Below are 25,990 nucleotides of genomic sequence, written 5' to 3'. Positions count from 1 at the left end.
AACCAACAAAAACAGTGGCTTCACTTAACTGCCATGATTACACAGATGTTTATGCTACAATGTAAACAACAAAATAAATGCTAACTAGATTTATCATGAAACTGTTTCTTCCAACGAGTGAAAATGACTTAATTTCTGTGACCCTCCCTAAAATAATAAAAGATTTTCCCTAAAAATATAAACCAGTATCTGTGTATTCTTCTGTATGTCAAGGGCTCTTCACTGCCTCAGGCTGAAATCTAAGCTCCTGGGTACACTGAAAGCTGCCAGCCTTTCCCCAGAGTGCCAGGCTCGGGGCTGCTGCATGGGTCCCTCCACCATCTCAAAGGCCATCCCTCCACTCCAGGGATCCCTGCTCAGAATCCTGCAGAACCTCAGCCACAAAACTGCAGGGGATTTTACACGGCACTGTCTACGAGTGGCCCTGCCACTAAACCGGACTCCTCCTATGGGAAAAGCACTGTGTGGCTTCATCTCTGTATCCCCAATGACTAGCACATTGACTGGCACACAGAAAGGAGCTCAATGATTTTTTTTTTTTTTTTTTTTTTTTTTGAGACGTAGTTTGGCTCTTGTCGCCCAGGCTGGAGTACAATGGCATGATCTCGGCTCACTGCTACCTCCACCTCCCGGGTTCAGGCAATTCTCTTGCCTCAGCCTCCTGAGTAGCTGGGATTACAGGTACCCACCACCACGCCCGGCTAATTTTTGTATTTTTAGTATAGATGGGGTTTCATCATGTGGGCCAGGGTGGTCTCGAACTCCTGACTGCAGGAGATCTACCCGCCTCGGCCTATCAAATTGCTGGGATTACAGGCATGAGCCATCGCGCCCGACCTTCAATGACTCTTTTCCACATATACTTAGCAAATTATAATGACACTATGACTACGGATCTAAGCATTACAAAAAATTTAATGAATGTTTAATAGCAAATACTAAATTTTTACATATACTTTCCTTAAAGTCTTTTAAAGTCTTTTAACTTAGGTGGCAACAAAGGAAAGGTCACATTGCAATCAATGTTTAAAACGAAGGACCAGGCTGGGCGTGGTGGCTCATGCCTATAATCTTAACACTTTGGGAAGCCATGCCATAGCCAAGCTATGATCGCACCACTGCACTCCAGCCTGGGTAAAAGAGTGAGACCCTGTCTCAAAAAATAAAAATAATTTTAAAAAAGGAAGGAACAGGCCAGGCGCAGTGGCTCACGCCTGTAATCCCAGCACTTTGGGAGGCCAAGGCGGGTGGATCACAAGGTCAAGAGATAGAGATCATCCTGGCCAACATGGTGAAACCCCGTCTCTACTAAAAATACAAAAATTACCTGGGCATGGTGGTGCACGCCTGTAGTCCCAGCTACTCAGGAGGCTGGAGCAGGAGAATCACTTGAACCTGGGAGGCAGAGGTTGCAATGGGCTGAGATGGAGCCACTGCACTCCAGCCTGGCAACAGAACAAGACTGTCTCAAAAAAAAAAAAAAAAAGGAACAGCTGATTCAAATAATTCATGTTTATATTTCATGCAAATCACTAATGTCCCTGGACCACTGCCAAGCTCAAATTCAGGTAGATCAAGTAGTAATTTCCCATACTCCCACAGCAGCAAGGAATAGAAACAGCATTGTCCTGTCCCCCCAAACTCATCACTGGGGCAGGTAATTTCTCCCCATGGCAGGATATGAAGAGTTTAAAGCTGAGTCAGTTCACCTAACACCATATTCTGAATAAGGAAAAGAAGATTCACTGGAACCTGACCTAGAAAGGTGAGTTTCCACCTAGGCATCTCAGCAGTTACTTTAGATATGTACTGTATTACATGACACAATATATATAGTCTTTGCAAGGTTGAGATCCTTGTCAACTGAGAACTTTCAAATGACTGTCACCTGGTAAGTATAGAATCACAACCTGGAAACTTTATCAACACTACTAGTGCTTTCAGGATATTTCACTTTACAGAAACATAAGCACTGACGACACATTTAAATCTTTTATTCATTAAGCAATTCAATAGGGTTAAAATGGATTTATCAGCCTTAACTGAAAAAATGTAAATGTATTATCATATACATTTGAGTCAGCAGCCATCTGGATAGAAAATGGAGAGAAATTTGGAACAAATGGAATAACATACTTTGATTCTGCTATAATGAAGGCTAAAAGAGTATGTGGCTAGAAAAAGTAATATATCACATTTAAATATAGTCTACTGGAAAGTAAAGTTTATGGTAATTCTTTTTACACTAATAAAACCCCAAATTATATTCTCTTTTGAATCATACTAACAAAGATATTCTACCATGAAACTAAATGAGATTTTAAGACCCACCTAACAAAACAATATACTAAAAATAACTTCTGCATAACAACACAAAACAGTTCCTAATAATTTATATCACACAAGAACAAAGGTTTTCATGGTGATGAGATGGATTCTACACTGTATAAAGGGACTTCCATATTTCTTTACTTAAAAACTACACACAAATGATGTCTAGCACTATGTTTATTCAACAAAATTCAAGGAAGATATACAAATTCTGTCCATAACAGCTATGAAGAAATCAAAATCCTTTTTCCCTTTTGTTAGATTCTATTCTCCTAATATTCATTCCTGTCACAGGGACGGCATTTACTTTCCCCCTTAAAAAAATAAAAATAAAAATCTGGACAAGATATGTGGTGCAATCATTTTCAAAACACTGATCATCAACAAGGATCTTGGTTCCTGAGAGACGGGAAACAAACCAGGTGAACCCTCTGACTGCCCCAGCAAACTGCCTGGAACACACTTCCAGGCCAAGGTGCCGGGAGCAGAAACCAGGTAGTCTGGAAATGGAGCTGGGAATCAGAGGTCAGTAAGAGGTTGGTGTTTTCAGGGAAGCGTGAGAGACAGGGAAAGCCACCCAACAAGAACGCTCCTGGTATTGGCAGTCTTCCCTCCCATACTTGGCAGAGTCACATTCAGCCTGTGTGTGTGAAGAAACCATGTGAGGATGGGGAAAGAAGCACCCAAAAGGATTAGAAGAAGGATCCTCAGGGCTCACACAGAAGAGTTCCTGCTCCCACCAGCCAGAGAGGGAAAACCGCACAGAGTCCTTGGAAGGAATCTGCCTGAAAAGTGGGAAGAATCAGTGCAGACCCTGCTCACCCTGTTCCACCTCCCAAAGCTTAAAGTAAGATAGTAAGACCCAAAAGGATCAAGCTGTTTCCAAGTACTATGCCTGGGTCCTAGACTAAAGTTCAAGGATGTTTATAGGAATAAAAAAAAGATACCCAGTCATCAACAAGGTAAAATTCACAATGTCTGGCACACAATAAAAATTACCAGAAAGCAAAGAAGCAAACAAAAACAAAAGACCCCAAATGAAGAGAAAAATCAATCGATTGAAATGTACGCAGAAAAACAAAGATGATGGAACTGAAAGTCAACAATATTAGTGTAACTATATTCCATATGTTCAAAAAATGTAGAAAAAATGTGCATCTTAAGGTAGAGATATGGAAACTAAATCAAATAACCCAAATTGAACTTCTAAAGATATAAACTTTAATGATGCATGTAAAAAATACGTTTTCACTTTTTCACTGGACAGATTTAATGGTAATTTTTAAATGAAGACTAATAAGCCTGAAATCGAAGACACAGCCCACAATGGAAAAATAAAACACAAAGACAAAGAGACTTCAGGGGTCTGATATATATATTTAGTTAGAGATGCTGTTAAAAAAAAAAGGCGGGGCGGGGGAGACAGGACAAATATCTGAAGAAAAAAATGACTTGAATTTTTTCCAAATTTGATAAAAACTGTAAATCTACAGATATGAAAGGTCGAAAAACACAACCAAAAGACACACAAAGAAAACCACACCAGTCCCATCATAATTAAATTTCTTAAAACCAAGGAGAGAGAAAAATCTTCTTTTTTTTTTTGTAAATATGTATTACATCGCTAGAAAAAGAATCCCAGGATTTTCCCTGCTGTGTGTTTTCACCTTGCTTCTTCATGGTCCATGATGCCAGCTGAGGTTGTCAGTGCAATGAAACCAAACTGGCAGGATGGAAGCAGATTATTCTGCCATTTTTCTAGATCTTTGAGTTGCACATCAAATCTGAGGCTGATCACTCCACACTTGTTTAGCCTGCCTGTGAGGTTCACAACAATTTTCCCAGCTCTGTGATCATCAATGATTTCAAATTTGCCAATGGAACTGAGTTAGGAGTTTTTCCTGCCGATGGGTTCATGGTCTTGCCAACTTTGAAGAATGAAGCTGCGGACCTTCACGGTGAGTGTTACAGCTTAAAAAGAGTCCACAGACCAGGAGAGTGAGCAGCAGTGCAGTTTATTGAACAAAGTGAAAGGAGAGCTTCCACGTGGTGGAAGGGGACCCAGAAGGGTTGCCATTGCTGGCTCGGGTGGCTAGGGCTTATATCCCTGTGTTACCCTCTCCCCTTTCTTTCTTTTGGTCCATTGAGAGTGGTTCTTTTTTCAGTCCTCCCTTGGAGTGGTTAATTTTGAATCCTTCACTCAACTGGTTAAGAATTCAAAACCCTGAGTCACCCGGGTCTCCTGCAAAAGTCCCCCAGCCCAGGAAGTCCCGCCAACTCCACCCTCATAACTCATGCTTCACCATCACAGTGAGAAACTGGGCAATGACTTTGGAGCACGGCTTAAAAAGCACCTGGCGTTTGCCTCTCTTTCTGGCATTGTTGATGCTCTTGAGAGCGTCAGCCAGGACATCCATGTGCACTGTCAGGCCTCTGAGCCCAAGCTAAGCCGTCACATTCCCTGTGACCTGCACATATACATCCAGATGGCCTGAAGCAACTGAAGATTCACAAAGTGAAAATAGCCAGTTCCTGCCTTAACTGATGACATTCCACCATTGTGATTTGTTCCTGCCCCACCCTAACTGATCAATTGACTTTGTGACAATACACCCTCCCAGTCCTTGTGCTAATGTACTTTATGATATTCCCCCGCCCTTGTGAATGCACTTTGTGCGATACACCCTCTCCACCCTTGAGAAGGTACTTTGTAATATCCTTCCCCGCCCTTAAGAAGGTACTTTGCAATATTCTCCCCATGCTTGAGAACATACTTTGTAAGATCCTCCCCCTGCCCACAAAAAAATTGCTCCTAACTCCACCGCCTATCCCAAACCTAGAAGAACTAATGATAATCCCATCACCCTTTGCTGACTCTCTTTTCGGACTCAGCCCCCCTGCACCCAGGTGAAATAAAAAGCTTTACTGTTCACGTAAAGCCTGTTTGGTGGTCTCTTCACATGGACGCTCGTGACATGCACCACTGTGGTGGCGTGGAAAGATAGAGGAAAGAGGAGAAAAATCTTAAAAGGAGTCAGAAAAAACACATTACATGAAGAACAATAAAATTAAAAAGACTTCTTGCCAAAACAACGAAAGCCAGAAGACAGTGGACCAGTATCTTTAAAGAACTGAAAAAAAAAAAAAAAAAAAAAAAAGAAAAAAAAATACATTCAAACTAAAATTCTATACCCAGTGGAAAAAAAATGTCTTTCAAAAATGAGGCAATTTCACACCAAAAGCACAAGTGATTTTTTAAAATGGTAAAGTTGGACTTCAGCAAAATTAAAGGCATTTTTTTCTTCAAAAGACACCTTTAAGCAAGTGAAAAGATAAGCCAGCCTGTGAGAAAATATCTGCAAACAATATATATGATAAAAGATGCATATCCATGATATATAAAGAACCCTTAAAACTCAAGATGACAAAATTCATCTGATTTTAAAATGGGCAAAATATTTGAATAGACATTTCACCAAAAAGTGTGTATAAATGGCCAATGCACACATTAAAAGATGCACAACATCATTGATTACTAGGGAAATGCAAATTAAAACCCCAGTCACATCCACAAAAATGGCCACGACGCAAAAGACAAAAGATAAGTGCTGGTGAGGTGTAGAGAGGAACACCGCCTGTAAGAATGTAAAATGGTTCAGTCATTTGGAAAACAGTAAGGCAGTTTTTTCAAATGTTACACAGAAATCATATGCCCCCAGCAGATTCCACTTCTAAGTATCTACTGAAGAGAACTGAAAATATGTCTACAGAAAGACCTACACATGACTGTTCCTGGCAGAACTATTCAAAACAGCCAAAAAGTAGAAAGAACCCAAATGGCCATCAAATGGTAGATAAAATAAATATGTGTAGTGGTGTTTATAAAATATTGAGATACTAAATGTATGACAACAGCAGCAAAAAGGCAGAGAAGGGAGAGACAGTGTGCGCTGCTGTAAAGTTCATATACTGCATGTGAAGGATGTAATGGAACTTGAAAGTAAGTTCTGATAAGTGAAAGCATATATTTTAGTAGCAGCTAAAACAATTTAACAAATTGTTAAATTTAACAAACAGCTAATAAATTCTGTTGTTCCATGTGATGCTTCTCACTGAGTTAAAACAACTCTGCCAGTATCTAAGAAAAAGTAAAGATTTTTCTATGCCTACACTTGGATTTTTAATTATCTGAATTTCATTAATATAAAATGTCTTGTGTGAAGATGTCAGAGAATACATGTGGGGGTTTTTGGTTCTGTGTTATGTTTTCAAGGAACAATTTAACCTTTCTCTTCCCCTCCAATCTTAAAATTACAACAGTTTCCTCTTTACCTCCACACAATTAGCTTTTCAGGTACATTAACCAAACAAGATTATTTCTTATTTATCATTCAGTGTGTTGTAAATGTTGGTTTGCTGCAAAAAGAAGAGTCAATAATGCTTCCCTTGCAAGAAACTAAGTAGGAGAAATGATTCTGGTACTCACGTGGTTTTGTTATTACAAGGTTTATAAAGAGAAAGCTCCCAAAATAATCTACATGTTTTAAAAATCCTGAACTGTAGGCAATCTGAACTTGTTTAAATTGCACATCTTTATTCAGACTATTGAAAAAATAAAATGTACACAGATATAAATGAAATATAAATAGTAAAAACTCAAAATCCAAAACTAAACTACAGTTTTCACTTCATTCCTTCCCTAGTCTCTTTCTTTCTCTCTCCTAAAATCTTGGGCATTGTCAGACCTGAATGAATAAATGTTTTCAAGTCAGGTGCCCTTTGGGAAATCACACCTAAATTAGCCTAGCAAAATGTTGTAGAAAAACGTTCCACAAGGAAAAAGTTTTCAGACAAAGAGAGAACTTCTATTCAGGTCACATAAAATCTAACCTGAACAATCAAGAGGTTTTGAAGAAGGAAAACCCACAATCAGAATGATATATGCCAATAAATGTCTTTGAGGAAATTTTTAAATAAATTTGGTAAATATTGAGATAAATTGGTAAATCAAACTGAACCAAAAATAAGTGGGGGGCAGGGACACAGTGGGGGCGTTGCCTGTGGGTGCCATCTTTCAAGACAAACAAATCAAGTCTCAGTTCTCCTGAGAGCAGGAAGGGTTTGGAGGGCTAAAAAGCAAACTAATATAGAATTTTCTTTTATTTATTTAATTTGCCTCCAACTCCCATCTGATATGGAAATTCTGTGATGCTTAAAAACTAAGTTCTTTTTAAACCAATAATCAAAAATGTTTTTCATTGCATAGCAGTAAAAGACATGCAGAAGATGAGCAGCTTAGAAACTCACAAGTAAAATAACCCTACATATGCTATTAAAATGCATTAAAAAGTAATTTATAGCAAACAATATGGCACAGAATTTGAGAATCAGAAGGGCTGTCAAAGATCATTTATTAACAGTTCCTGCTTCATGATAGGAACTTATAAACTACATATGCGTACACCAGCACAGTTCTAAAGAACTTGCTGTTACCAAAAAATAAAAAAAAGGTTCTATAATCTGTGCTGTCCAATATGAGCCAACATGACTGCCAAATGTAGCTATTTAGAATTCTAAAATTTGTTAAAATAAAATAAATGTACAATTCAGTCCCTTAATTACTAGCCAGCTTTTGAGTGCACAATACCTACACGTAGCTAGTGGCTACTGTGCTGCGCGGCACAAAGTCTTAGGCTTTTGCTTATATAATGTGACACTATTAGTCTGTTATACATAGTCTATACTCTATAAACTTCTATATATGGTTTTATATAATACAATGAGAAACATACTAAACTACCATGTGTTAACTATCCTCAACAGCACTATTAACAGATACCAACCAAAGTATCACTTGAAATGATTTTTTTAACTTTATTTCCTTCAATAAAATCAAAATACAAAGAAACTGAAAGTTTAAAATGTCTTTTTACTGGAAATTTTTAAGCAAAATTCTAAAAAGTGACCACCTTTTTGGTGGTTTGTTTGTTAGCACATGGCTTGTTTTATTTTTTATTTATTTTTTTTTTTTTTGAGACGGAGTCTCGCTCTGTCGCCCAGGCTGGAGTGCAGTGGCGCAATCTCGGCTCACTGCAAGCTCCGCATCCCGGGTTCAAGCAATTCTCCTGCCTCAGCCTCTCCAAGTAGCTGGGACTACAGGCGCCCGCCACCACGCCCGGCTAATTTTTTTGTATTTTTAGTAGAGACGGGGTTTCACCGTGGTCTCGATCTCCTGACCTGGTGATCCGCCCGCCTCGGCCTCCCAAAGTGCTGGGATTACAGGCGTGAGCCACTGCGCCCAGCCTGCACATGGCTTGTTTTAAAGAGGAACATCAGAACTGTAATCAGTCTGATTTCTAAGTCCTGCAGGTCTCTCTGGCTGCAACAGACTGACACCTGAATCCCATATATTACCAAGGGGAGAATGAGGGTTTAACTGAAAAGGTGAGACAGAAAAGAAGCCCCCTATTTTAATCAATAATAATGGAAAAGCGTTACATGCTTATGGTTCTGATTTCAAACGATGGTATCCAAATTTATGTTCACATGCTTACTAAATGTTCATCTTCCACTGGTAACTAAAGAAAAATCCTTCATCAACTTGACACGATCCAATTAAAATAAATATTCTTAATAAAGTAGATCTGCGCAATTTTACACTCAGAAAAGCAAAAGCTGTGGGCACAGGGGAAGGGATGAAGTGGACAGCTCGTCCAGCTCTCAGCACAGGTGCCGCCATGCAACCACTGGACACCCCTGGGCCTTTGGCTGGCCCCAATCCCTGCCCCACGGCTAAATAAGGTCACGAGCCTAGACCATTTGCTTTATTTCTGATTGTCCACTCCTGACACTAAGTGTTTGAGAACGGCTATTGTGACTAAGTATACATTAGCTAAAATTCCTTCCAGAATTATGTCTTGTAATTTTCATTTGAGAATTCTAGGGGAATCTCATACCAAGTAAAATAAAAAGAACTATTTTAACTTTTATGTATTATACTATTTTTAAAAAGTTTAGGGCCGGGCGCGGTGGCTCACACTTGTAATCCCAGCACTTTGGGAGGTCGAGGCGGGCGGATCACGAGGTCAGGAGATAAGAGACCACGGTGAAACCCTGTCTCTACTAAAAATACAAAAAAATTAGCCGGGCGTGGTGGCGGGCGCCTGTAGTCCCAGCTACTTGGAGAGGCTGAGGCAGGAGAATGGCATGAACCTGCGAGGCGGAGCTTACAGTGAGCCGAGATTGCGCCACTGCACTCCAGCCTGGGCGACAGAGGAGACTCCGTCTCAAAAAAAAAAAAAAAAGTTTAAATACAGAACTATATGAACTAAGAAACCTACGTCCTTCCTAGCCCATGCTCACTCTGTGGTAGGCAGAATTCTGCGATGGCCCCCAAGATTCCTGGCTCTGAGCACAAACACTAGGGCGCTCAACCCTTGAGTGCAGGAAGGACCCGTGAATGTGTTGGGATAGCACTCCTATGATTAAACCACGTTATACGGCAAAGGTCAAGGGACTACGAGGATATAATTAAGGCCCCTAATTAGTTAATCGAAAAGGAAATTATCGTGGTAGGCCTGATCTAAGCAGGAGAGCTCCTTAAAGAGGGATCAGAGAGAGACACTGGCTGGCCGTGAGGAAGCAAGTTGCCATGAGCTCCACAGCTGCAAGGAAATGAATTATGCCAGCAACCACAGGAGCTTGGAAGAGGACCCCCTCCGCAAGCCCTAGATGAGATCACACACCCGGCTGACACCCCGATATCAGCCTTAGGAGATTCTGGGCAGAGAATTCAGTATGCCTGCCCAGATTCCTGAGCCACAGAAACCATGAAATAATACACAGGTGTTGTTTTAAGCCCCCAAATAAGTACAGCAATAGTAAAGAAACACACTCCCAAGCCCATCCACAGTTTACTGTCTAATGTATCTAGTTCAGATATTTTCTCTGCATACACACACAGGTGCGTGCACACACAAAGTTCTTTCAACATCTCCATGTTACATTATGTTATGTGTTATTATGCCCATTTTAAAAATAAATAACTTGAGGCTGAAGAACATGGGAGTAAATTGATTAAAGCACTATGCTAAGCTCTTTGTTCAATTGGTTCATGTAATCTGTCTGTCAACAACGAAAGCAGGCTAATTTTACAGATAACACTGCAATTTAAAAGAACATATTTTTTTTCCAAGACCACAAGGAAAGGAAAAGCAGAAACAGGAATGTATGAATTCATGTCTTTTAGAATCCAAAGCCCCAAATCTACAACAACCCTTCAGTTTTAATTCCCTGGTAATTACTCTTAATTATAAAGAATTTTCCAAAAATTTCATCAACTGTGAACTTCAAGAAGGATGAAGATGAATGAGGACACAGCAGTAAACTTGTCATCTGTTTGGGTGACTAGCATCAGGGCTCCAACGGCTGCAGAAGCTGGCAGCAGAGGGTAAAATAGGACCCAAAGAAGATCAGACCTATACTTTCACGCAAAGAGCACACTGGGGAAAATTCTGCTTCCCTGCTAGAGATCCAAGGTGGGCAAAGCCAGGCTGAGAGAGAACTGAGTCCAGCATAAGATGTGCCCCCTCTCCAACCACAAATATCAGCTGCTGTCATTCAGAGGGCAAAAGGCAGCCACCTGCTCCAGCCTAACAGTGAGTGAAGAGCAGGTAAGAGATTGGGACAGCAATGCAGAAGGAAGGGTAGGCACTGAAGCATTCCTTTTACAATGACCTACAGACAGTTGCTCTATAACCTAAAAGAATTATCTCTTTTGAGTGCTGGTTACTAATCATAAAAATTTGGCAGTATTAATGAAATAGGATTAAAATAGTTTTGAACAAATTGTTTTTACTATTCCAAAATTTGCAACATCACAGCAGACTCAGTAATCTTGGTTAAATAAAGTACATTTCAAGTGTGACAGAAGAGAGTGAAATGCCAAACTTTTTAAAAGACAAAAATCAAAAGCAATTTTTGATTAAAAATTTTTTATTTAAAAAGTCAAAGCTTGGCTGGGCACAGTGGCTCATGCCTGTAATCCCAGCACTTTGGGAGGCCAAGGCAGGTGGATCACTTGAGGTGAGGAGTTCAAGACTAGCCTGGTAAACATGGTGAAACTCCGTCTCTACTAAAAAACACAAAAAATTGGCCGAGTGTGGTGGTGGGTACCTGTAATCCCAGCTACTCGGGAGGCTGAGGCAGGAGAATTGCCTGAACCCAGAAGGCAGAGGCTGCACTGAGCCAAGATCGTGCCATTGCACTCCAGTCTGGGCAACAGAGTGAGACTCCGTCTCAAAAAAAAAAAACAAAAAAAAAAACAAAAAAAACAAAGTCAAAGCTTTTATTCTTAATAATTAAATATAAATTCTACATTCTATAGTTTACTAATTGACACAGAAAAGGTAAACATTAATTTTCAAGTCTGAATTGCTTTAATCTAATGCTGGCTTACCTGATACCAGTCAACGCAAAAAAAAAAAAAAAAAAAGCATTATAGAATAAGAAATAGACAGAAGAAAACAAATAGAAATTATTGAGCCTTCTAAGTTACTAGACAGTGTCTTCTCTTTAGAAAATTGGGACATAATACTGAAGTATGCTTTTAAACTTCTATTTTAATAAATGTTCCAGAGTCTAAGTTCCCCTGGCCATATAAAGCTCGTATGCATCAAGTCTAACATCTAGAGTTCTAGATTAACAGCTATAAGCTAGTACCATTGGAATAAGGTTGAAAATGGTTAAGTGGCTTGGCTCTTGGGTAACTACAGGTATTAGATGTACAGCAATTCTTGTATTAGGAGGCCTTAAATGTTTTTGTGACATCTCTTTTCAGTAAACGCAAATAACTGTGGCTCGCCATGTCTACTACGTGTTCAGTAGCTTAAACAGTGAGTTCTGCTGCGTGTTCTGAACCCAGACTGCACTCCCTCCTCCAGCTGGTTGTCTTAAGACAGATACCAGCACTCACGGGGAGAGCCTGCAGTACAAATGCAACATGGCTGAACAGGGAACCACCACAACCAATCCTGGGGCTGAAAGGGGGACAAGTTAAGCCCAGACTAACAGACTGATTTTGAACTGCGATTTGCATTCATATGGAATATTTTGTGGATAACTTTGTCGACACATACACACAAACACAAATCTCCTGAGATATAAACAACAAGATACATCTTTACTCAGTGTCCACTGAGGTAATAATTTATAAATAAGTTATACTACTCATTATACTACTCAAGTCCATCACTAGGTCACATTGTTGGGAACCTGGAATGCATTTGCCAGAAATATAGTAAATTGAAGTCAAATCCTCAGCCTCTGAAAGTTTCAACCCATGAACAGAACCCATTGGACTGGAAGTGAGCCATCCTTTTCAACACTGCAACTGCGTGCATGCAGAGCACCTCCCTGGGGCCACCTCTCCACCTGGGCTCCACTCGCAGAAGAGACCTGCTCCCAGGGGCTTGCGCCCTTCACTCCAAGCAGCTAGCACACAACCTCAAGCCAGAGTAACCATTCACAACAAAAACCACCACTATTCACTGAGGCACTGTAGTACATGATCTCTAGTGATCCTGACAATGACCCTGTGAGGAAGGAGCCTTGACTCCCATTTCCAGCAAAACAAGCAGAAAAGTCAAATGAATTGCTCAGGTGACAAAGCTAGAAGTGATGGCACCAGAATTCAAACCCAGATCCAACTAACCCCAGCAGACTACAATCCTATAACCACTGAAGGTGATGAGAATGTTGAGACTCTGGGTGATACTCCATTCACATATGGGTATTTCTAAAAGCATGTATAAAACCAAAGAGCAAAAGCTGAAATCAGTGGGAGCTGGGTGGGGTTCTGCCACCAGAGAGCACGAAAAAGACAAAGACGATGAGAATGATGATGGAAAACAAAGGCTTAATTTACATTTTCCATTCTAAAACATAATGCTCAATGGGGATTTACTTTCTTGCTAAGGGGTAATGAATAGCCAATTTAAGACAAAAGATTTTCTGCATTCATCTTCCCCAAGTGTTTCATATCTTTACATTTTTCAGATATAGATATTTTCATCACTAATATTGTTCCTCTCAATTTCCCCTTTCTCCTCTATTTTTGTAAAACGGCAAAATGAACAAAATATTCAAATATTTGTATCAATTTACAATAGACTAAAATTAAAATGCTGGCTACCAAACAGCATTACCAAAACAGTTTACAATAATCATTTCCCATGTGAGGCATTAAGAGTCCAGGTGAAGTGCTTACAGATGCTTGGTTAAAGCTCAGGACAGTGGCTACATGAAGGGGAGACAGCTCCCTGCAGGAAAGAGACTGCAGACAGGGACCGGGAAAGGTCACGTGTGACCTAAGAGGAGAAAAGGACATTCCTTCCCAGGACTGAAAGAACAGGAAACAAATTCAGTACCCCGAAAGTCTACACAAATCTGAACTTTGCATATATCAATGACAAAAATTTAATTAAGTGAAAGAAAAGTAAAATTTAAAACTGGGCTCCCTACTGAATGAACCAAAGTTCCTTGCAAATCTTATCACCTATTTCAATATACACAGAAACTCCCAAAAGGAGGTTCATACAGCATCTATGTTTCAAATGTAAGTCTACGTTATAAAAAATAATTTGACCTTATTAATAAGATCAAATATGGTCGGGCGCAGTGGCTCATGCCTGTAATCCCAGCACTTTGGGAGGCCGAGGCGGGCAGATCACGAGGTCAGGAGATCGAGACCATCCTGCTTAACACGGTGAAACCCCGTCTCTACTAAAAATACAAAAAATTAGCCGGGTGCAGCGGCGGGGGCCTGTAGTCCCAGCGACTCGGGGGGCTGAGGCAGGAGAATGGCGTGAACCCGGGAGGCGGAGCTTGCAGTGAGCCGAGATTGCGCCACTGCACTCCGGGCTGGGCGAAAGAGCAAGACCCCGTCTCAAAAATAAATAAATAAATAAATAAAAAATAAGATCAAATAACTTTAAATACATTCAGAAAAGTCTAAAACTTAAATTTTCATGATAATAACAAGGAATATAATATATAAGGTAATCCATAACAGATTGGAAATTTTTATTTCAAATTGAATATACAGGGCAAATTAATATTCTTCTGTCTTAAAAGCAATGAAACCAGTATTATGTACCAAATGTACAAACATACACACATTCTCTCCCTCCTCCTCTTCTCTCACTCATCATTTACAGAGCAGTGAAAATCAGTCAAAAGATGAAAGCATCAGGAGGAAAAAACCCATTTCCAAATTAATCATTAACTTCATTGGTGACAGCTAATTTATCTTCATGACTTTTTCATATCTATTTAATGACATTTCCTATGGTGATTTGTGTCTTAATACCGCTAAATATTTTTATCTGAAAAGAACTGTGTGTGAATTTGTTATGTGTGGCTATGTGTATGTATGTGGCTATGTGTATGTGTTGTGTATGAAACTAATTTGTATTCAGCAACACGTATCTTCCAATGTTCAAATGTAAGGTAGATTTTGGAAGACAGTAAGAATACTATGATGCTTTCAAAATCCCCCAAAACACTAGGTTTATGTATCTCTAGTAATTTCTAATCAAGGCAATTTAAAAGTAAGACAGTGTTATCAACATTAACAAAGAGCAAAGACTGAGAAGAAGAAAATGGGCTGAGTTACTAAAAGAAAAAGCCAGAAGAGCCTATTAAAAGTTATTTATGGGCTGGGCGCGGTGGCTCACGCTTGTAATCCCAGCACTTTGGGAGGCCGAGGCGCGCGGATCACGAGGTCAGGAGATCGAGACCACGGTGAAACCCCGTCTCTACTAAAAAATACAAAAAAATTAGCCGGGCGTGGTGGCGGGCGCCTGTAGTCCCAGCTATTCGGAGAGGCTGAGGCAGAAGAATGGCGTGAACCCAGGAGGCGGAGCTTGCAGTGAGCCCAGATTGTGCCACTGCACTCCAGCCTGGGCGACAGAGCGAGACTCCGTCTCAAAAAAAAAAAAAAAAAAAAAAAAGTTATTTATGGCCGGACATGGTGGCTCACACTTGTAATCCCAGCACTTTGGGAGGCCGAGGCAGGTGGATCACCTGAGGTCAGGAGTTCGAGACCAGCCTGACCAACATGGAGAAACCCCATCTCCACTAAAAATATAACATTAGCCAAGCATGGTGGCACATGCCTGTAATCCCAGCTACTCCAGAGGCTAAGGCAGGAGAATCGCTTGAACCCCAAAGGTGGAGGCTGCGGTGACCCGAGATGGCACCATTGCACTCTAGCCTGGCGACAGAGTGAGACTCCGTCTCAAAGCAAGAAAACAAAGTTATTTATGGCCGGGTGCAGTGACTCATGCCTGTAATCCCTACACTTCGGGAGCACGAGACGAGTGGATCACCTGAGGTCAGGAGTTCCAGACCAGCCTGGCCAACATGATGAAACCCGATCTCTATTAAAAATACAGAAAATTAGCTAGACATGGTGGCAGGTGCCTGTAATACCACCTACTTGGGTGGCTGAAGCAGGAGAATCACTTGAACCCGGGAGGCAGAGGTTGCAGTGAGCCAAGATCGCACCACTGCGCTCCAGCCTGGGCAACAAGGGCAAAACTCTGTCTCAAAAAACAAAAAAAAGAAAAGTTACTTATGTCTGTATTGTAGTAACTTTCCCTTAAATTGAAACGCTGGTTCTAAGCATTTACACTACCAAAACGAGAAAATGAACAAGATTTTAAAGTATGCCTTCTTAAATCTTATATATGAGGACTGCTATATACCATTGAAGTATAAAAGCACACTTTAAAGGATTTTAATGTAAATTTCAAGTTAAGCAAGAAATGGTTAATTAGAATTTGTTTGGCTGTGGGCCTGTCTTGTTGAATGATAAATTAGCCGTACATACAGATAAAGGCTAGTCCCACTTATTGGAAAGAAAATAGGCAAAACATCCTAAATATCTTAGCTCTCTATGAGAACTTGTGGTCCCTGTGATGAGGCCAGTCATTTGGTTGTGCTGGTACTTCATTAAAAGAAAATAAAAGCAAAGCAGGCATGTACATACACAAATAATACATCCTAGTAATTAAAACAAGTATACACTGCCCACAACTTAAAGACAAAATTTCAAAAGTCTAATCTGGAAAGTCTCAGAATTTATTAAAGATTGATGAATATTTTTCATAGTCTGCAATAAAGTGCAAGTGTATACATAAATATGACTTTTGGACCATCAAGCTAACAATAAAAAAATCTTATTGTTCACAAACTTCCCCCCAAAATAATTAGCAAACTACAATTCTCCATTAGGTTCCAAAATTTCAAAACCGCATTAAATATAAAAGAGCTAGAAAAAGAGGCCACTAATGGTTGTACATATTTGTATTACAACAAATTTTTCCCTAAATTGAAACCACTAGGTTTTTATTTTAAACTTAATATGCGTTTAATCTATGCTTTCTACAACTATTAATACACATTCACGGATTGAAGTGCAGACTTACTTTATTCAGTTAACGCCTACTAAACTAGGCAGAGCAGTCATCGAATAACCAACAGTGACTTTTCTTAAGTGACACCCACTTTCCATACTTTTTAAGGATAAAGTGGAGAAAGACTGAGCAAGAAGAGCTGCTTCAGAACAACGGGCACATCTGAAGGAAGACAGGTGCCTCTATGAAGGGTGGAAAACCCCGGGCAAGCCTAGAAAATTTAGAAAATAAAATAAACTGTGCAACCACATTCCAGATAGGCATCAACAAAGTAATGACAGGGAAAGCATTGCAGAATTATGTTATTCCTTTGAAGCTTTAAAAAAAATGTGTTTAAAAAATAAAAATAAGAAACTCTTGATCCCAACTGCTCTATGCAAAAGAAAAGTAGAGGAAATAACTAAATTTCAAACTACTGATAAGCAACATACAGCACATAGGGAAAAGAATACATATGTAGCTGTATATTCAATGAGAAAGTAACTTATGAAATATTCATTTGAAAAGTAATTAAGTCTTACAATTGAAAAGCTAACCTTTCACAACACAAAAACCATCATGCAGCTTTGAGATTAACACATTCTTATGTCCTCTGGTGCTCATTACAATTTATTTAGCACCTCATCTACATTGATACTTGGACTGTTTATATATTTTTCATTTCCTACAAGCTAAAATAGAAAAGAAACAAGGCTGATTCTCCCCCAAATACCTAAAACAAAACCTTTCCAGATCACATATATAAGACTTACATAATAACCTTAGTGTTAAATCATGCTAAAATACAACAAATTTTTTCCATTAAGAGAATCCATACTTCAACTAAGGTTAAGCTGTCAAAAAAAGATGGTTTTAAAATCTATATTCTTTTTTGTAAAATCAGTGATTCCAAACTTTCAACTTTTATACACACATACATAACATTCCATGGCCTGAGTATACGCATAAAATTATGCCATCATAAAAGAATTTAAAACCACAAATTTCTCAAATAATCCTATCCTGATTTTCCCCACACAGAATATTAAATTAGCCTTTCTGTGGTCTCACAGCACATAAGGGATGACGGGACTTTTTTTTTTTTTTTCCAGAAGAAATTAGCAGAATTTTAGGCTTTAAATGCCAAAACACTCTATTAGCTTCCCTTTGGTTATTAGTCTGATAAGCAGAGTGGTCTCTAAAGTGTCCGCAACAGATACCAATAAATTCTCAAAATGAGACTTAGCACCTGCTTTTCTGATGTCAAAGAGAATGGAAAAAAGCTGATTCAGCATATGTGGTATATCCATTCAAGTCACATACTACTGATGTCACTGCGAGCTTTGACAGCTCATCGTCTTGACAAGCCAAAGGTTGCAAGATGAGTTAATAAGGCATGAAGCTGAGCCCATGATGACAGGCTTTGGGGAAGGCTGAGGACAACATCCCCCCACAACTGCAGGCCAAGGGGCAGAATCTTTGTGACTGCTTCCAAGGGCAACAGAGAGATTCTGAAACTGAAACAAAAGAGCAGTGGAGAAGAATTTCTCCTTCAAGTGCGATTAATCAGCTCCTTTCCATAATTGGCAAGCACATATTCATACTAAAGAAAAGGGAACAGAAAACCGTTTCCAGAATCCAAACTTAAGTCACGTGGGCATAGTTCATGCTAGAGATTATTATATGTCCTGCCTCTCGGACTGCTACCTCATAAGCACATTTAAAATTTCTGTTGTGCAAGATAAATATTATACAATTTCTGTAAACAAGAAGAATTTCAAATAAATATACTGAGAGGAGAAGTTTGTTTTGGTTTCAGGAGATTTGATTACAAAACAAACAAATTCTTCCATGGTTTTGATTTCATGTAGCATTTGATCCATTTTCATAAATAGTACTTAGAATTTTTTAATAGCTTAAGTATCATTCTGAACACTAAAAATTAATATAACAAAAAAGACAACTAAATTAAGCAACACTTAGTTACACAGTCTATTTAGATTCTTTAATATCTTCTTAAACAGGCTTATTCCATATGAGTACTATGCAATCATTTAAAATGACCTATGCAACTAACTGTATTTGACAAGAAATTGCATTTTCCAAGTAGATAATAAAAACAGTACATAGAATATGACTGTTCTTCTAAAAGAAATTATCCAAGAATACACATAAAGACAGAGAAAATAGTAATCTTCTCAACTTCTTAACGAAAATATTAACTATGTGATTAGGATAACCAGTAGAGCGATTTTTAAGAAGAGAAAACTTACATCACTGAACAGACTTTTCTTATTTCCTAATCTAACTCTAAATTCATTACTTGATGCAAAAATGCAACACAAATACAGTCAGTGCAGGCAAAACAAGAGTGACTTTTAAGCCCTCTAAAACAGACAGAACCTACCAAAATAAACTAACTACATAATACTTCTAAAGAAATTGAGGCCTGGCGCAGTGGCTCACACCTGTAATCCCAGCACTTTGTGGGGGCCGAGGTGAGTGGATCACGAGGTCAGGAGATCGAGATCATCCTGGCCAAAATGGTGAAACCCCGTCTCTACTAAAATACAAAAAAAAATAGCTGGCCGTGGTGGTGCATGCCTGTAGTCCCAGCTACCAGGAGGCTGAGGCAGGTGAACTGCTTGAACCCGGGAGGCAGAGGTTGCAGTGAGCCGAGATCGTGCCACTGCACTCCATCCTGGCAACAGGGTGAGACTCCATCTCAAAAAGAAAGAAAGAAATCGGCTAGGTGTGATGGCTCACACCTGCAATCCCCGCACTTTGGAAAGCCAAGGCGGGCAGATCCCTTGAGAGCAGGAGTTTTGAGAACAGACTAGCAACATGGGAAGATCCCATCTCTACTAAAAATACAAAAAAAATTAGCCGGGGGTGGTGGTGCCTGCCTGTAGTCCCAGCTACTTGGGGGGTTGAAGTTGGAGGATCGCTTTAGCCCAGGAAGTCAAGGCTGCAGTGGGCTGTGATTGTGCTACTGCACACCAGCCTGGGTGGCACAGCCAGACCTTGTCTCCACGTCCCCTACCACGCCCAAAAAGAGAAAAGAAATAGACACAGGAACAGACATCTGAAAAACTTTTTTCTAAAATTAAAAAATAAAATTTTGTAACACAGCTTTTTAGAAATAACCGTTTAAAGACATTAAAGGCAAAAGAGGAAAATATTGCAGAATTATCATTTACCTTTCTATGGTATTTTTAAGAGTATTTGTGTATGTGTAAAATTATTCTATCACAGAAATCAGTCCATTCTTTCTAGTAAAAAATAGGGTCAGTGTTATGGTGAAATCGACTTATAAGAGATTAGAAGTGGCAGGCTGCTCCCCACCCCAACATTATGATTATTTTGAAATACCAAGAATACAAATTTTCCTTTTATTTTATATTTATTTATTTATTTTTTGAGACGGAGTCTTGCTCTCTCGCCTAGTCTGGAATGCAGTGGCGCCATCTCCGCTCACTGCACGCTCCGCCTCCCAGGTTCACACCATTCTCCTGCCTCGGCCTCCCGAGTAGCTGGGACTACAGGCACCCGCCACCACGCCCGGCTAATTTTTTTGTATTTTTAGTAGAGACGGGGTTTCACTGTGTTATCCATGATGGTCTCGATCTCCTGACTTCGTGATCCGCCCGTCTCGGCCTCCCAAAGTGCTGGGATTACAGGCGTGAGCCACCGCGCCCCACCACAAATTTTCCTTTTAAAAATACATTCCTCAGTAAACAAAACACTAATCATAAACAAGATCAGACACGAGCTGCTCCCAGCCCCGTGTGCCCATTTATTTGTACTTCAAGAAACAACCAGCACATCCCACCTCTGTATCAATTTCACATTCAACAGGTGGTAAGCACTGCTCACACACTACCCTGCCCTTCTGGCCTAGTCTTCAAATACTCCCAGTGCTGCTAAGGACCACCAGGCTTCCACCAAGAAGACACCTGAGTGGAGACAGGGCCAAGGATCAGGTGAACGGAGCCACCTGTGCTCACCTGACTGTCCTGCTCGCGCAACGCGGCGGACCCAGGAGAGGACCCCGCGCCAGCCAGCAAGCCGCTGCTGGCGGGTCCCGAGGCTACATCACCACAGCACTGCCAGGAAGAGGCGAAGTTGGCATTTCCCCACCTCCTTAACAGCCTGACCGGTGATTTCTTTCATTTTACTCTCCAAAATTACATACCTCAAAGTTGTGTGGAATAACATCATATTTTCCAAATACCATTTGAACAGTCTGCACGGAGGCCTGTTATCTGACAGAGAAAGCTAACTAAACGTACAGAGTGTTGCAGGATTGGTTTCCATTAAGCAGCCCCGTGTCCTGTGCACTCTGTCACAGAGCACGCACCGGGGATTGTTTAGGGATGCTGAGCTGCACCCTTCTTTCTGGAGTAAGCCGTGTCTCTCTCCGCAAAAGCTCAGGGATTTGGGTTAGAGGTTTGGAGTTTGTTTCTTTGTTTCCTAAGAGGGTGATTTCTTTCCTTTTCTGTGGGAACACATAAATCTTCAAATTTAGAATCATTGTTCCATTTTACAACGATTTTTCCTTTCTAAAAAGGTAGAAAGGTGGACCACTTTGCACTGGTTTTGTTTGTTTGTACTAAATGCACCCTTAACTACAGAGGAAAACACTTCCTAGGGCTCTATTTCATAAAATCCCAGGGAATAATTCTGCTTCTTTACTCAACAAAATCATCTAACTTCACGCCTTAAAAAAATATAGTAAAGTGCTTTGTGCCTGTAATTCTAAAACCCTGTGGCTTTCCTCAATCTGGATCATATTCTAGTTTGTCAGTTGTTTTTTATTCCAGAGAATAACTTGGGGTTCTCCCTCACTTTAGAACTACCCTTTAAGTACATAAAAATGAAATGCAAAGACTAGTAGTGAAATTGTTGCTTGAATTTTTAAGACTCTAGCAAATAACTGCACCATGAAAAATGACTCAAAGGAATGTATACCCAAACCCATTCAAACTAAACATACAAACAAAATAAATACATAAAGAAAAACAGTACTTTTAAGGCCAATACTTTGTCAAAAGCAAAGTTTATTCACATTATTTTTTACTGATTAAACTAATTACCAAATGAAAATATACCTTTATTTTACTATAAATTAGAATAAATTATTTTAAGGACAATAATTCCCTTATATCAATGTACAGAGAAATGCACTATGAGTCAATAAGGACGTCCATCATACAAACAGATGCCACAGGACACATGTACACAGCCCAGTTCCCTATCAAAACCCAGGTTGTGGGTTAAATTAAGAAAGGGACAATCGGCCAGGCGTGGTGGCTCATGCCTGTAATCCCAGCACTTTGGGAGGCCGAGGTGGGCAGATCACGAGGTCAGGAGTTTGAGACCAGCCTGACCTACATGGTGAAACCCTGTCTCTACTAAAAATACAAAAATTAGCTGGGCGTGGTGGTGCATGCTTGTAATCCCAGCTACTCAGGAGGCTGAAGCAGGAGAATCGCTTGAACCTGGGAGGCGGAGGTTGCAGTGAGCCAAGATTGCGCCATTGCACTCCAGCCTGGGCAACAGAGTGAGACTCTTGTCTCGAAAAAAAAAAAAAGAAGTTGACAATCTTCAGACAACACTGAATGAAAATTTCACCAGCACACAGGTACAGCCACACAGCAAACCAGAGAGAGCAGCCTGGTGCGCAGACCTCCCGCCTGCCACCACGGATAGAAAGGCAGGAGGGGATGGTGGACGTATGTTTTATTTACTTACCCAGGAGAGATGGGGAAGAATCTGTATTTTTAAAACTGATCATATATTTAAAAAGGACTCTGACTCAAATGATGTAGTCAGACAATTCAACCTTTACACAGTCACACTTTCTAAAGATTTCTCATAAAATTTTATTAAAAATATTTTAATAAAAGAACACTACAACCCTCCTGATCCTCCTTTTAAGAGATTTTAAGTGCAAAACCCTACACACTGTAACAATAAACAGACCGAATTAAGCAAGACTTTTTGAACAGAATGAGGTACAGTTGGTCCTCCCTATCCACAGGTTCTGTGTCAGCAGACTCCACCAATAGCAGATAAAAAATTGGGGGAGGAAAAGCAGTAAAAATAATACAAATTTAAAAACAAAGTACAACAACTATTCATAAAGCATTTACATTGTATTAGTTATTATAAGTAATCTAGAGATGATTCAAATTATGTAGGAGGATGGTAGGTTACTTACAACTACTACCTTTATGTAAGGAACTTAAGCATCTATGATTTTGGTACTCGTGGGGGTCCTAGAACCAATTCCCTGTGGATACCGAGGACTGTACATAATTTTCCCACACTCACCCTTCCCAAACAGAATGATACTACGCTCAACCATTAAAAAGAACACAAGCCAAGTGGTCTTCCCAATAGAGGAAAACATTTCATTTTGCATTTCATCTTTTCTAGGCAAGTCCCACAGACTCATTTAATAACCTTCCCGTAATCTTATTAACCAAAGTATGATAATTAAATAGTCTTTGGGGTTTGGTGTTTAGGTTGAGGCACATATGAGTAGTTAATGACTTCACTTAACTGAAAATCCCAGGTAATGACCAGATTGAAAGAAAAGAAAGGGGCTCCTTTATTTTTCCTTACCTTTTAAAAGTACCTTGCTTCATTAGTAAACTAACTCCCTATGATTCCTGGCCTCATCATCTTTTTTTGCTTTGCTTCATTAACTGGACTACAATCACCCCTTGGTTTTAATAGAGCTTTTTTAGCAGAAATTACCCAGATTACTGACTTCTCCAAAAGGAAGGGGGAAGACGATTATTTCACAAAAGAGGAAAGAGAAATCCAGACTGTAATTAAAAATAATGATTATTCAAAAGAAATACTTAAGACATTTGGACAACATTTAAATGTCCTTCAACAAGATGGGTAAATGTGTACTGCAACAAAACCTATTTGCTGAGAAGTGCTTCACAATCTCAGGGACTCTGTATTTCTTCGAACTAGGAATGTATCCATCATAATAGCACACTACGAAGGCTCAAGAATTGCTTAACAAAATGAATTCATAAATTCTCCTTCTCCCATCATAAATAAAATGAATTAGGTTTATAGACTGAGTAAGAACAACTAGCAATAATAACCCATCCATCTACTTTTGCTGCTCAAGTGTACAGTACGCCACAGAATCAAACAAATACTGAGAAATCAGTATTACTCATGCCTAGTGTTTTTCTTTCTTTTTAAAGGGGGTAGGGGGAACAGAGATAAACTGTTTAAAAGTGAAAAAGATGTTCCTAGGTGTGGGGCTGTGACTAGGAGAAAACAAGTTAGTCTTTAACCTCCTGATGTCAGGAAACGGAGCCAGAAGGCATGGATTGGACTACAAATGGTAGACTGCCGTGTGCAGTGGGATGGATGTGGACAACAAGCCAAAGCTGAGTTTGCAAGGCGGGTGACAAATGAATCAGAGATCTTGGAACATATTATTCTAACTACCCAACTACATTATACTGAATGTAAAATGCAGTTCTTATGAAAATTTTAAACATGCAGAGCACTAAAAAAGTGAATGAATTAAGTCTAAGAGGAAGGCTACACTACATAACAGATTCCCCAGCAGACTACAGAACTCCAGTTGTTCGAGGGGCTTGGAAGGGGCAGCAAGATGGACTCAACACATGGGTATCCTGCTGTCATTATCTCCATCAGCAGAACCCCTACTCATCCAGCAAATGAGGATACCAGCCTTAAAAAGTGAGAGTCATGAAAAGCCCTAGGCTGGCCTGAAATTACCGGATTCTAACTATGAATTTATTTGAGACTCGTGGGAGAAAAGACTTCCTGATCCCCTTTACAATTAAACAGAAAGAAACATATTTTAAATATCAACAGACATGATTCGTATACATTCAAGGGACATTATTTACCAAACCATAGGGTCCAAATCAACCCTAACCTATTTCTCAGATGCCACCTGGGCTATGAGAAAGATGCCAAGTGATGGACACTCCATATCCTAAAGCTCCAGCTTCTTAAGCCTGCACGGTGGTCCTGGCAGCCAGAATGCTGGAACTCAGCCTGCCACTCTGCTTCTGTGGCTCACACCTCTGCTTGACCTTGAGTCTGTGCCATCCTCCTACCTGAATCTGACCCTGGTACTGGTGAGTATGTGGGAGGGAAGTGGGGGTGTCCACAAGAGATCTTCAAGGTACTCAACTCTGTAATAACTATTTCCAATTAATATAGATAACTAAAAACCCAGAGAAACAGGCAAGGAGAAAGAAATGGGGCACAGTGGCTCTGTCACTTGTAAATCAGCACCCAAGTGCACAGCACTCTTTCACCGAGTGTGCCATTCTTACTCCTGAAATCTTGGTTCCCCACCAAATGCCAAACCCTGCAACAGATAAACTCTACATCTAAAATATATTTGTTCCTTCAATCTCTTGTATCCTTGTAAAAACGAGGTAATTTTAAATGCCAGCTCAGAATACATTACAAATCAATAACTTACATGCCAAGAATTTGAGAGTCTTAACCTAACATTGTTATTTTCACCAAATTCAGTCTGTAATAAGATCCTGACCATATGGGATCCATAATCTAGAACTGCACTGTCCAGTATGGTCGGCACTAGCCACATGAGGGTGTTTAAATTTAACTAAAACGCAAAATTCCTCCTGCTGGCCATATTTCAGGTGGTATATAACAACATATGGCAAGTGGCTGACATACTGGACAACACAGATACGGACTGTTTTCATCACTGCAGAAAGTTCTACCGGACAGCGCTGATCCAGAATATCCCAAAGTCCCTGCAACATCCTGCCTGCTACACATGCTATAAACAAAATTCACTCATATATTTTTCCTTTTAGAGGGAGATGCAAAATACATTGAATGGAAATCTCATTAAGACATCAGTGCAGTAAGAAGCTATCATCCACCCTTCACCCCAAACTCAAGCTGAAACTGCAGGCTGGTTAAAGAAGCCTCCATGGTGACCCAGCAGAGGGCCTATGGACTGACCACAGAAAGGGCTGCTGTCCCTAGAGGCCACCTCCAGAGGACTATTTCCTATCTGCCACTCCACTGCTACCAGCACTGGTCTGAAGCAATTTTTTTCCAGTCTATAAAACTTATTGCCAAATTTTCATTTGTAAGTGCTCTGCCTCCCAGGTTGCCATGCCCAGAACTCACTGAATCCTAGCTTC

The 25,990-nt window shown here is 40.0% G+C and overlaps 2 protein-coding genes across 9 annotated transcripts in view; both read right to left on the bottom strand.

The window, feature by feature from the left end:
- Nucleotides 1-25,990, bottom strand: part of ARID1B (AT-rich interaction domain 1B) — a 441,225-nt gene that overhangs the window by 231,570 nt on the left and 183,665 nt on the right. The window lies entirely within an intron of this gene.
- On the bottom strand, nt 1,908-15,347 carry LOC129475729 (small ribosomal subunit protein uS8-like). Its single transcript, XM_055268007.2, has 2 exons — nt 4,624-15,347; nt 1,908-4,214 (listed from the first exon to the last, which is right to left on the bottom strand). The coding sequence occupies exons 1-2, from the start codon at nt 4,746-4,748 to the stop codon at nt 3,995-3,997; spliced, it is 345 nt and encodes a 114-aa protein (XP_055123982.1). The 5' UTR covers nt 4,749-15,347; the 3' UTR covers nt 1,908-3,994.

This window comes from Symphalangus syndactylus, chromosome 2, assembly GCF_028878055.3.
Source record: "Symphalangus syndactylus isolate Jambi chromosome 2, NHGRI_mSymSyn1-v2.1_pri, whole genome shotgun sequence".
Taxonomy (NCBI): Eukaryota; Metazoa; Chordata; class Mammalia; order Primates; family Hylobatidae; genus Symphalangus; species Symphalangus syndactylus.
The sequence above is the reverse complement of the archived record's forward strand: the minus strand, read 5'-3'. Positions and strand labels throughout refer to the sequence as shown.

Excerpts from the sequence above, each read along its gene's own strand:
- LOC129475729 (XM_055268007.2), bottom strand. The coding sequence starts at position 4,748 with ATGGATGTCCTGGCTGACGCTCTCAAGAGCATCAACAATGCCAGAAAG. Across the intron at positions 4,215-4,623 it reads ACTGTGATGGTGAAGCATGA|TTCCATTGGCAAATTTGAAA; the intron begins GTTATGAGGGTG and ends CTCCTAACTCAG.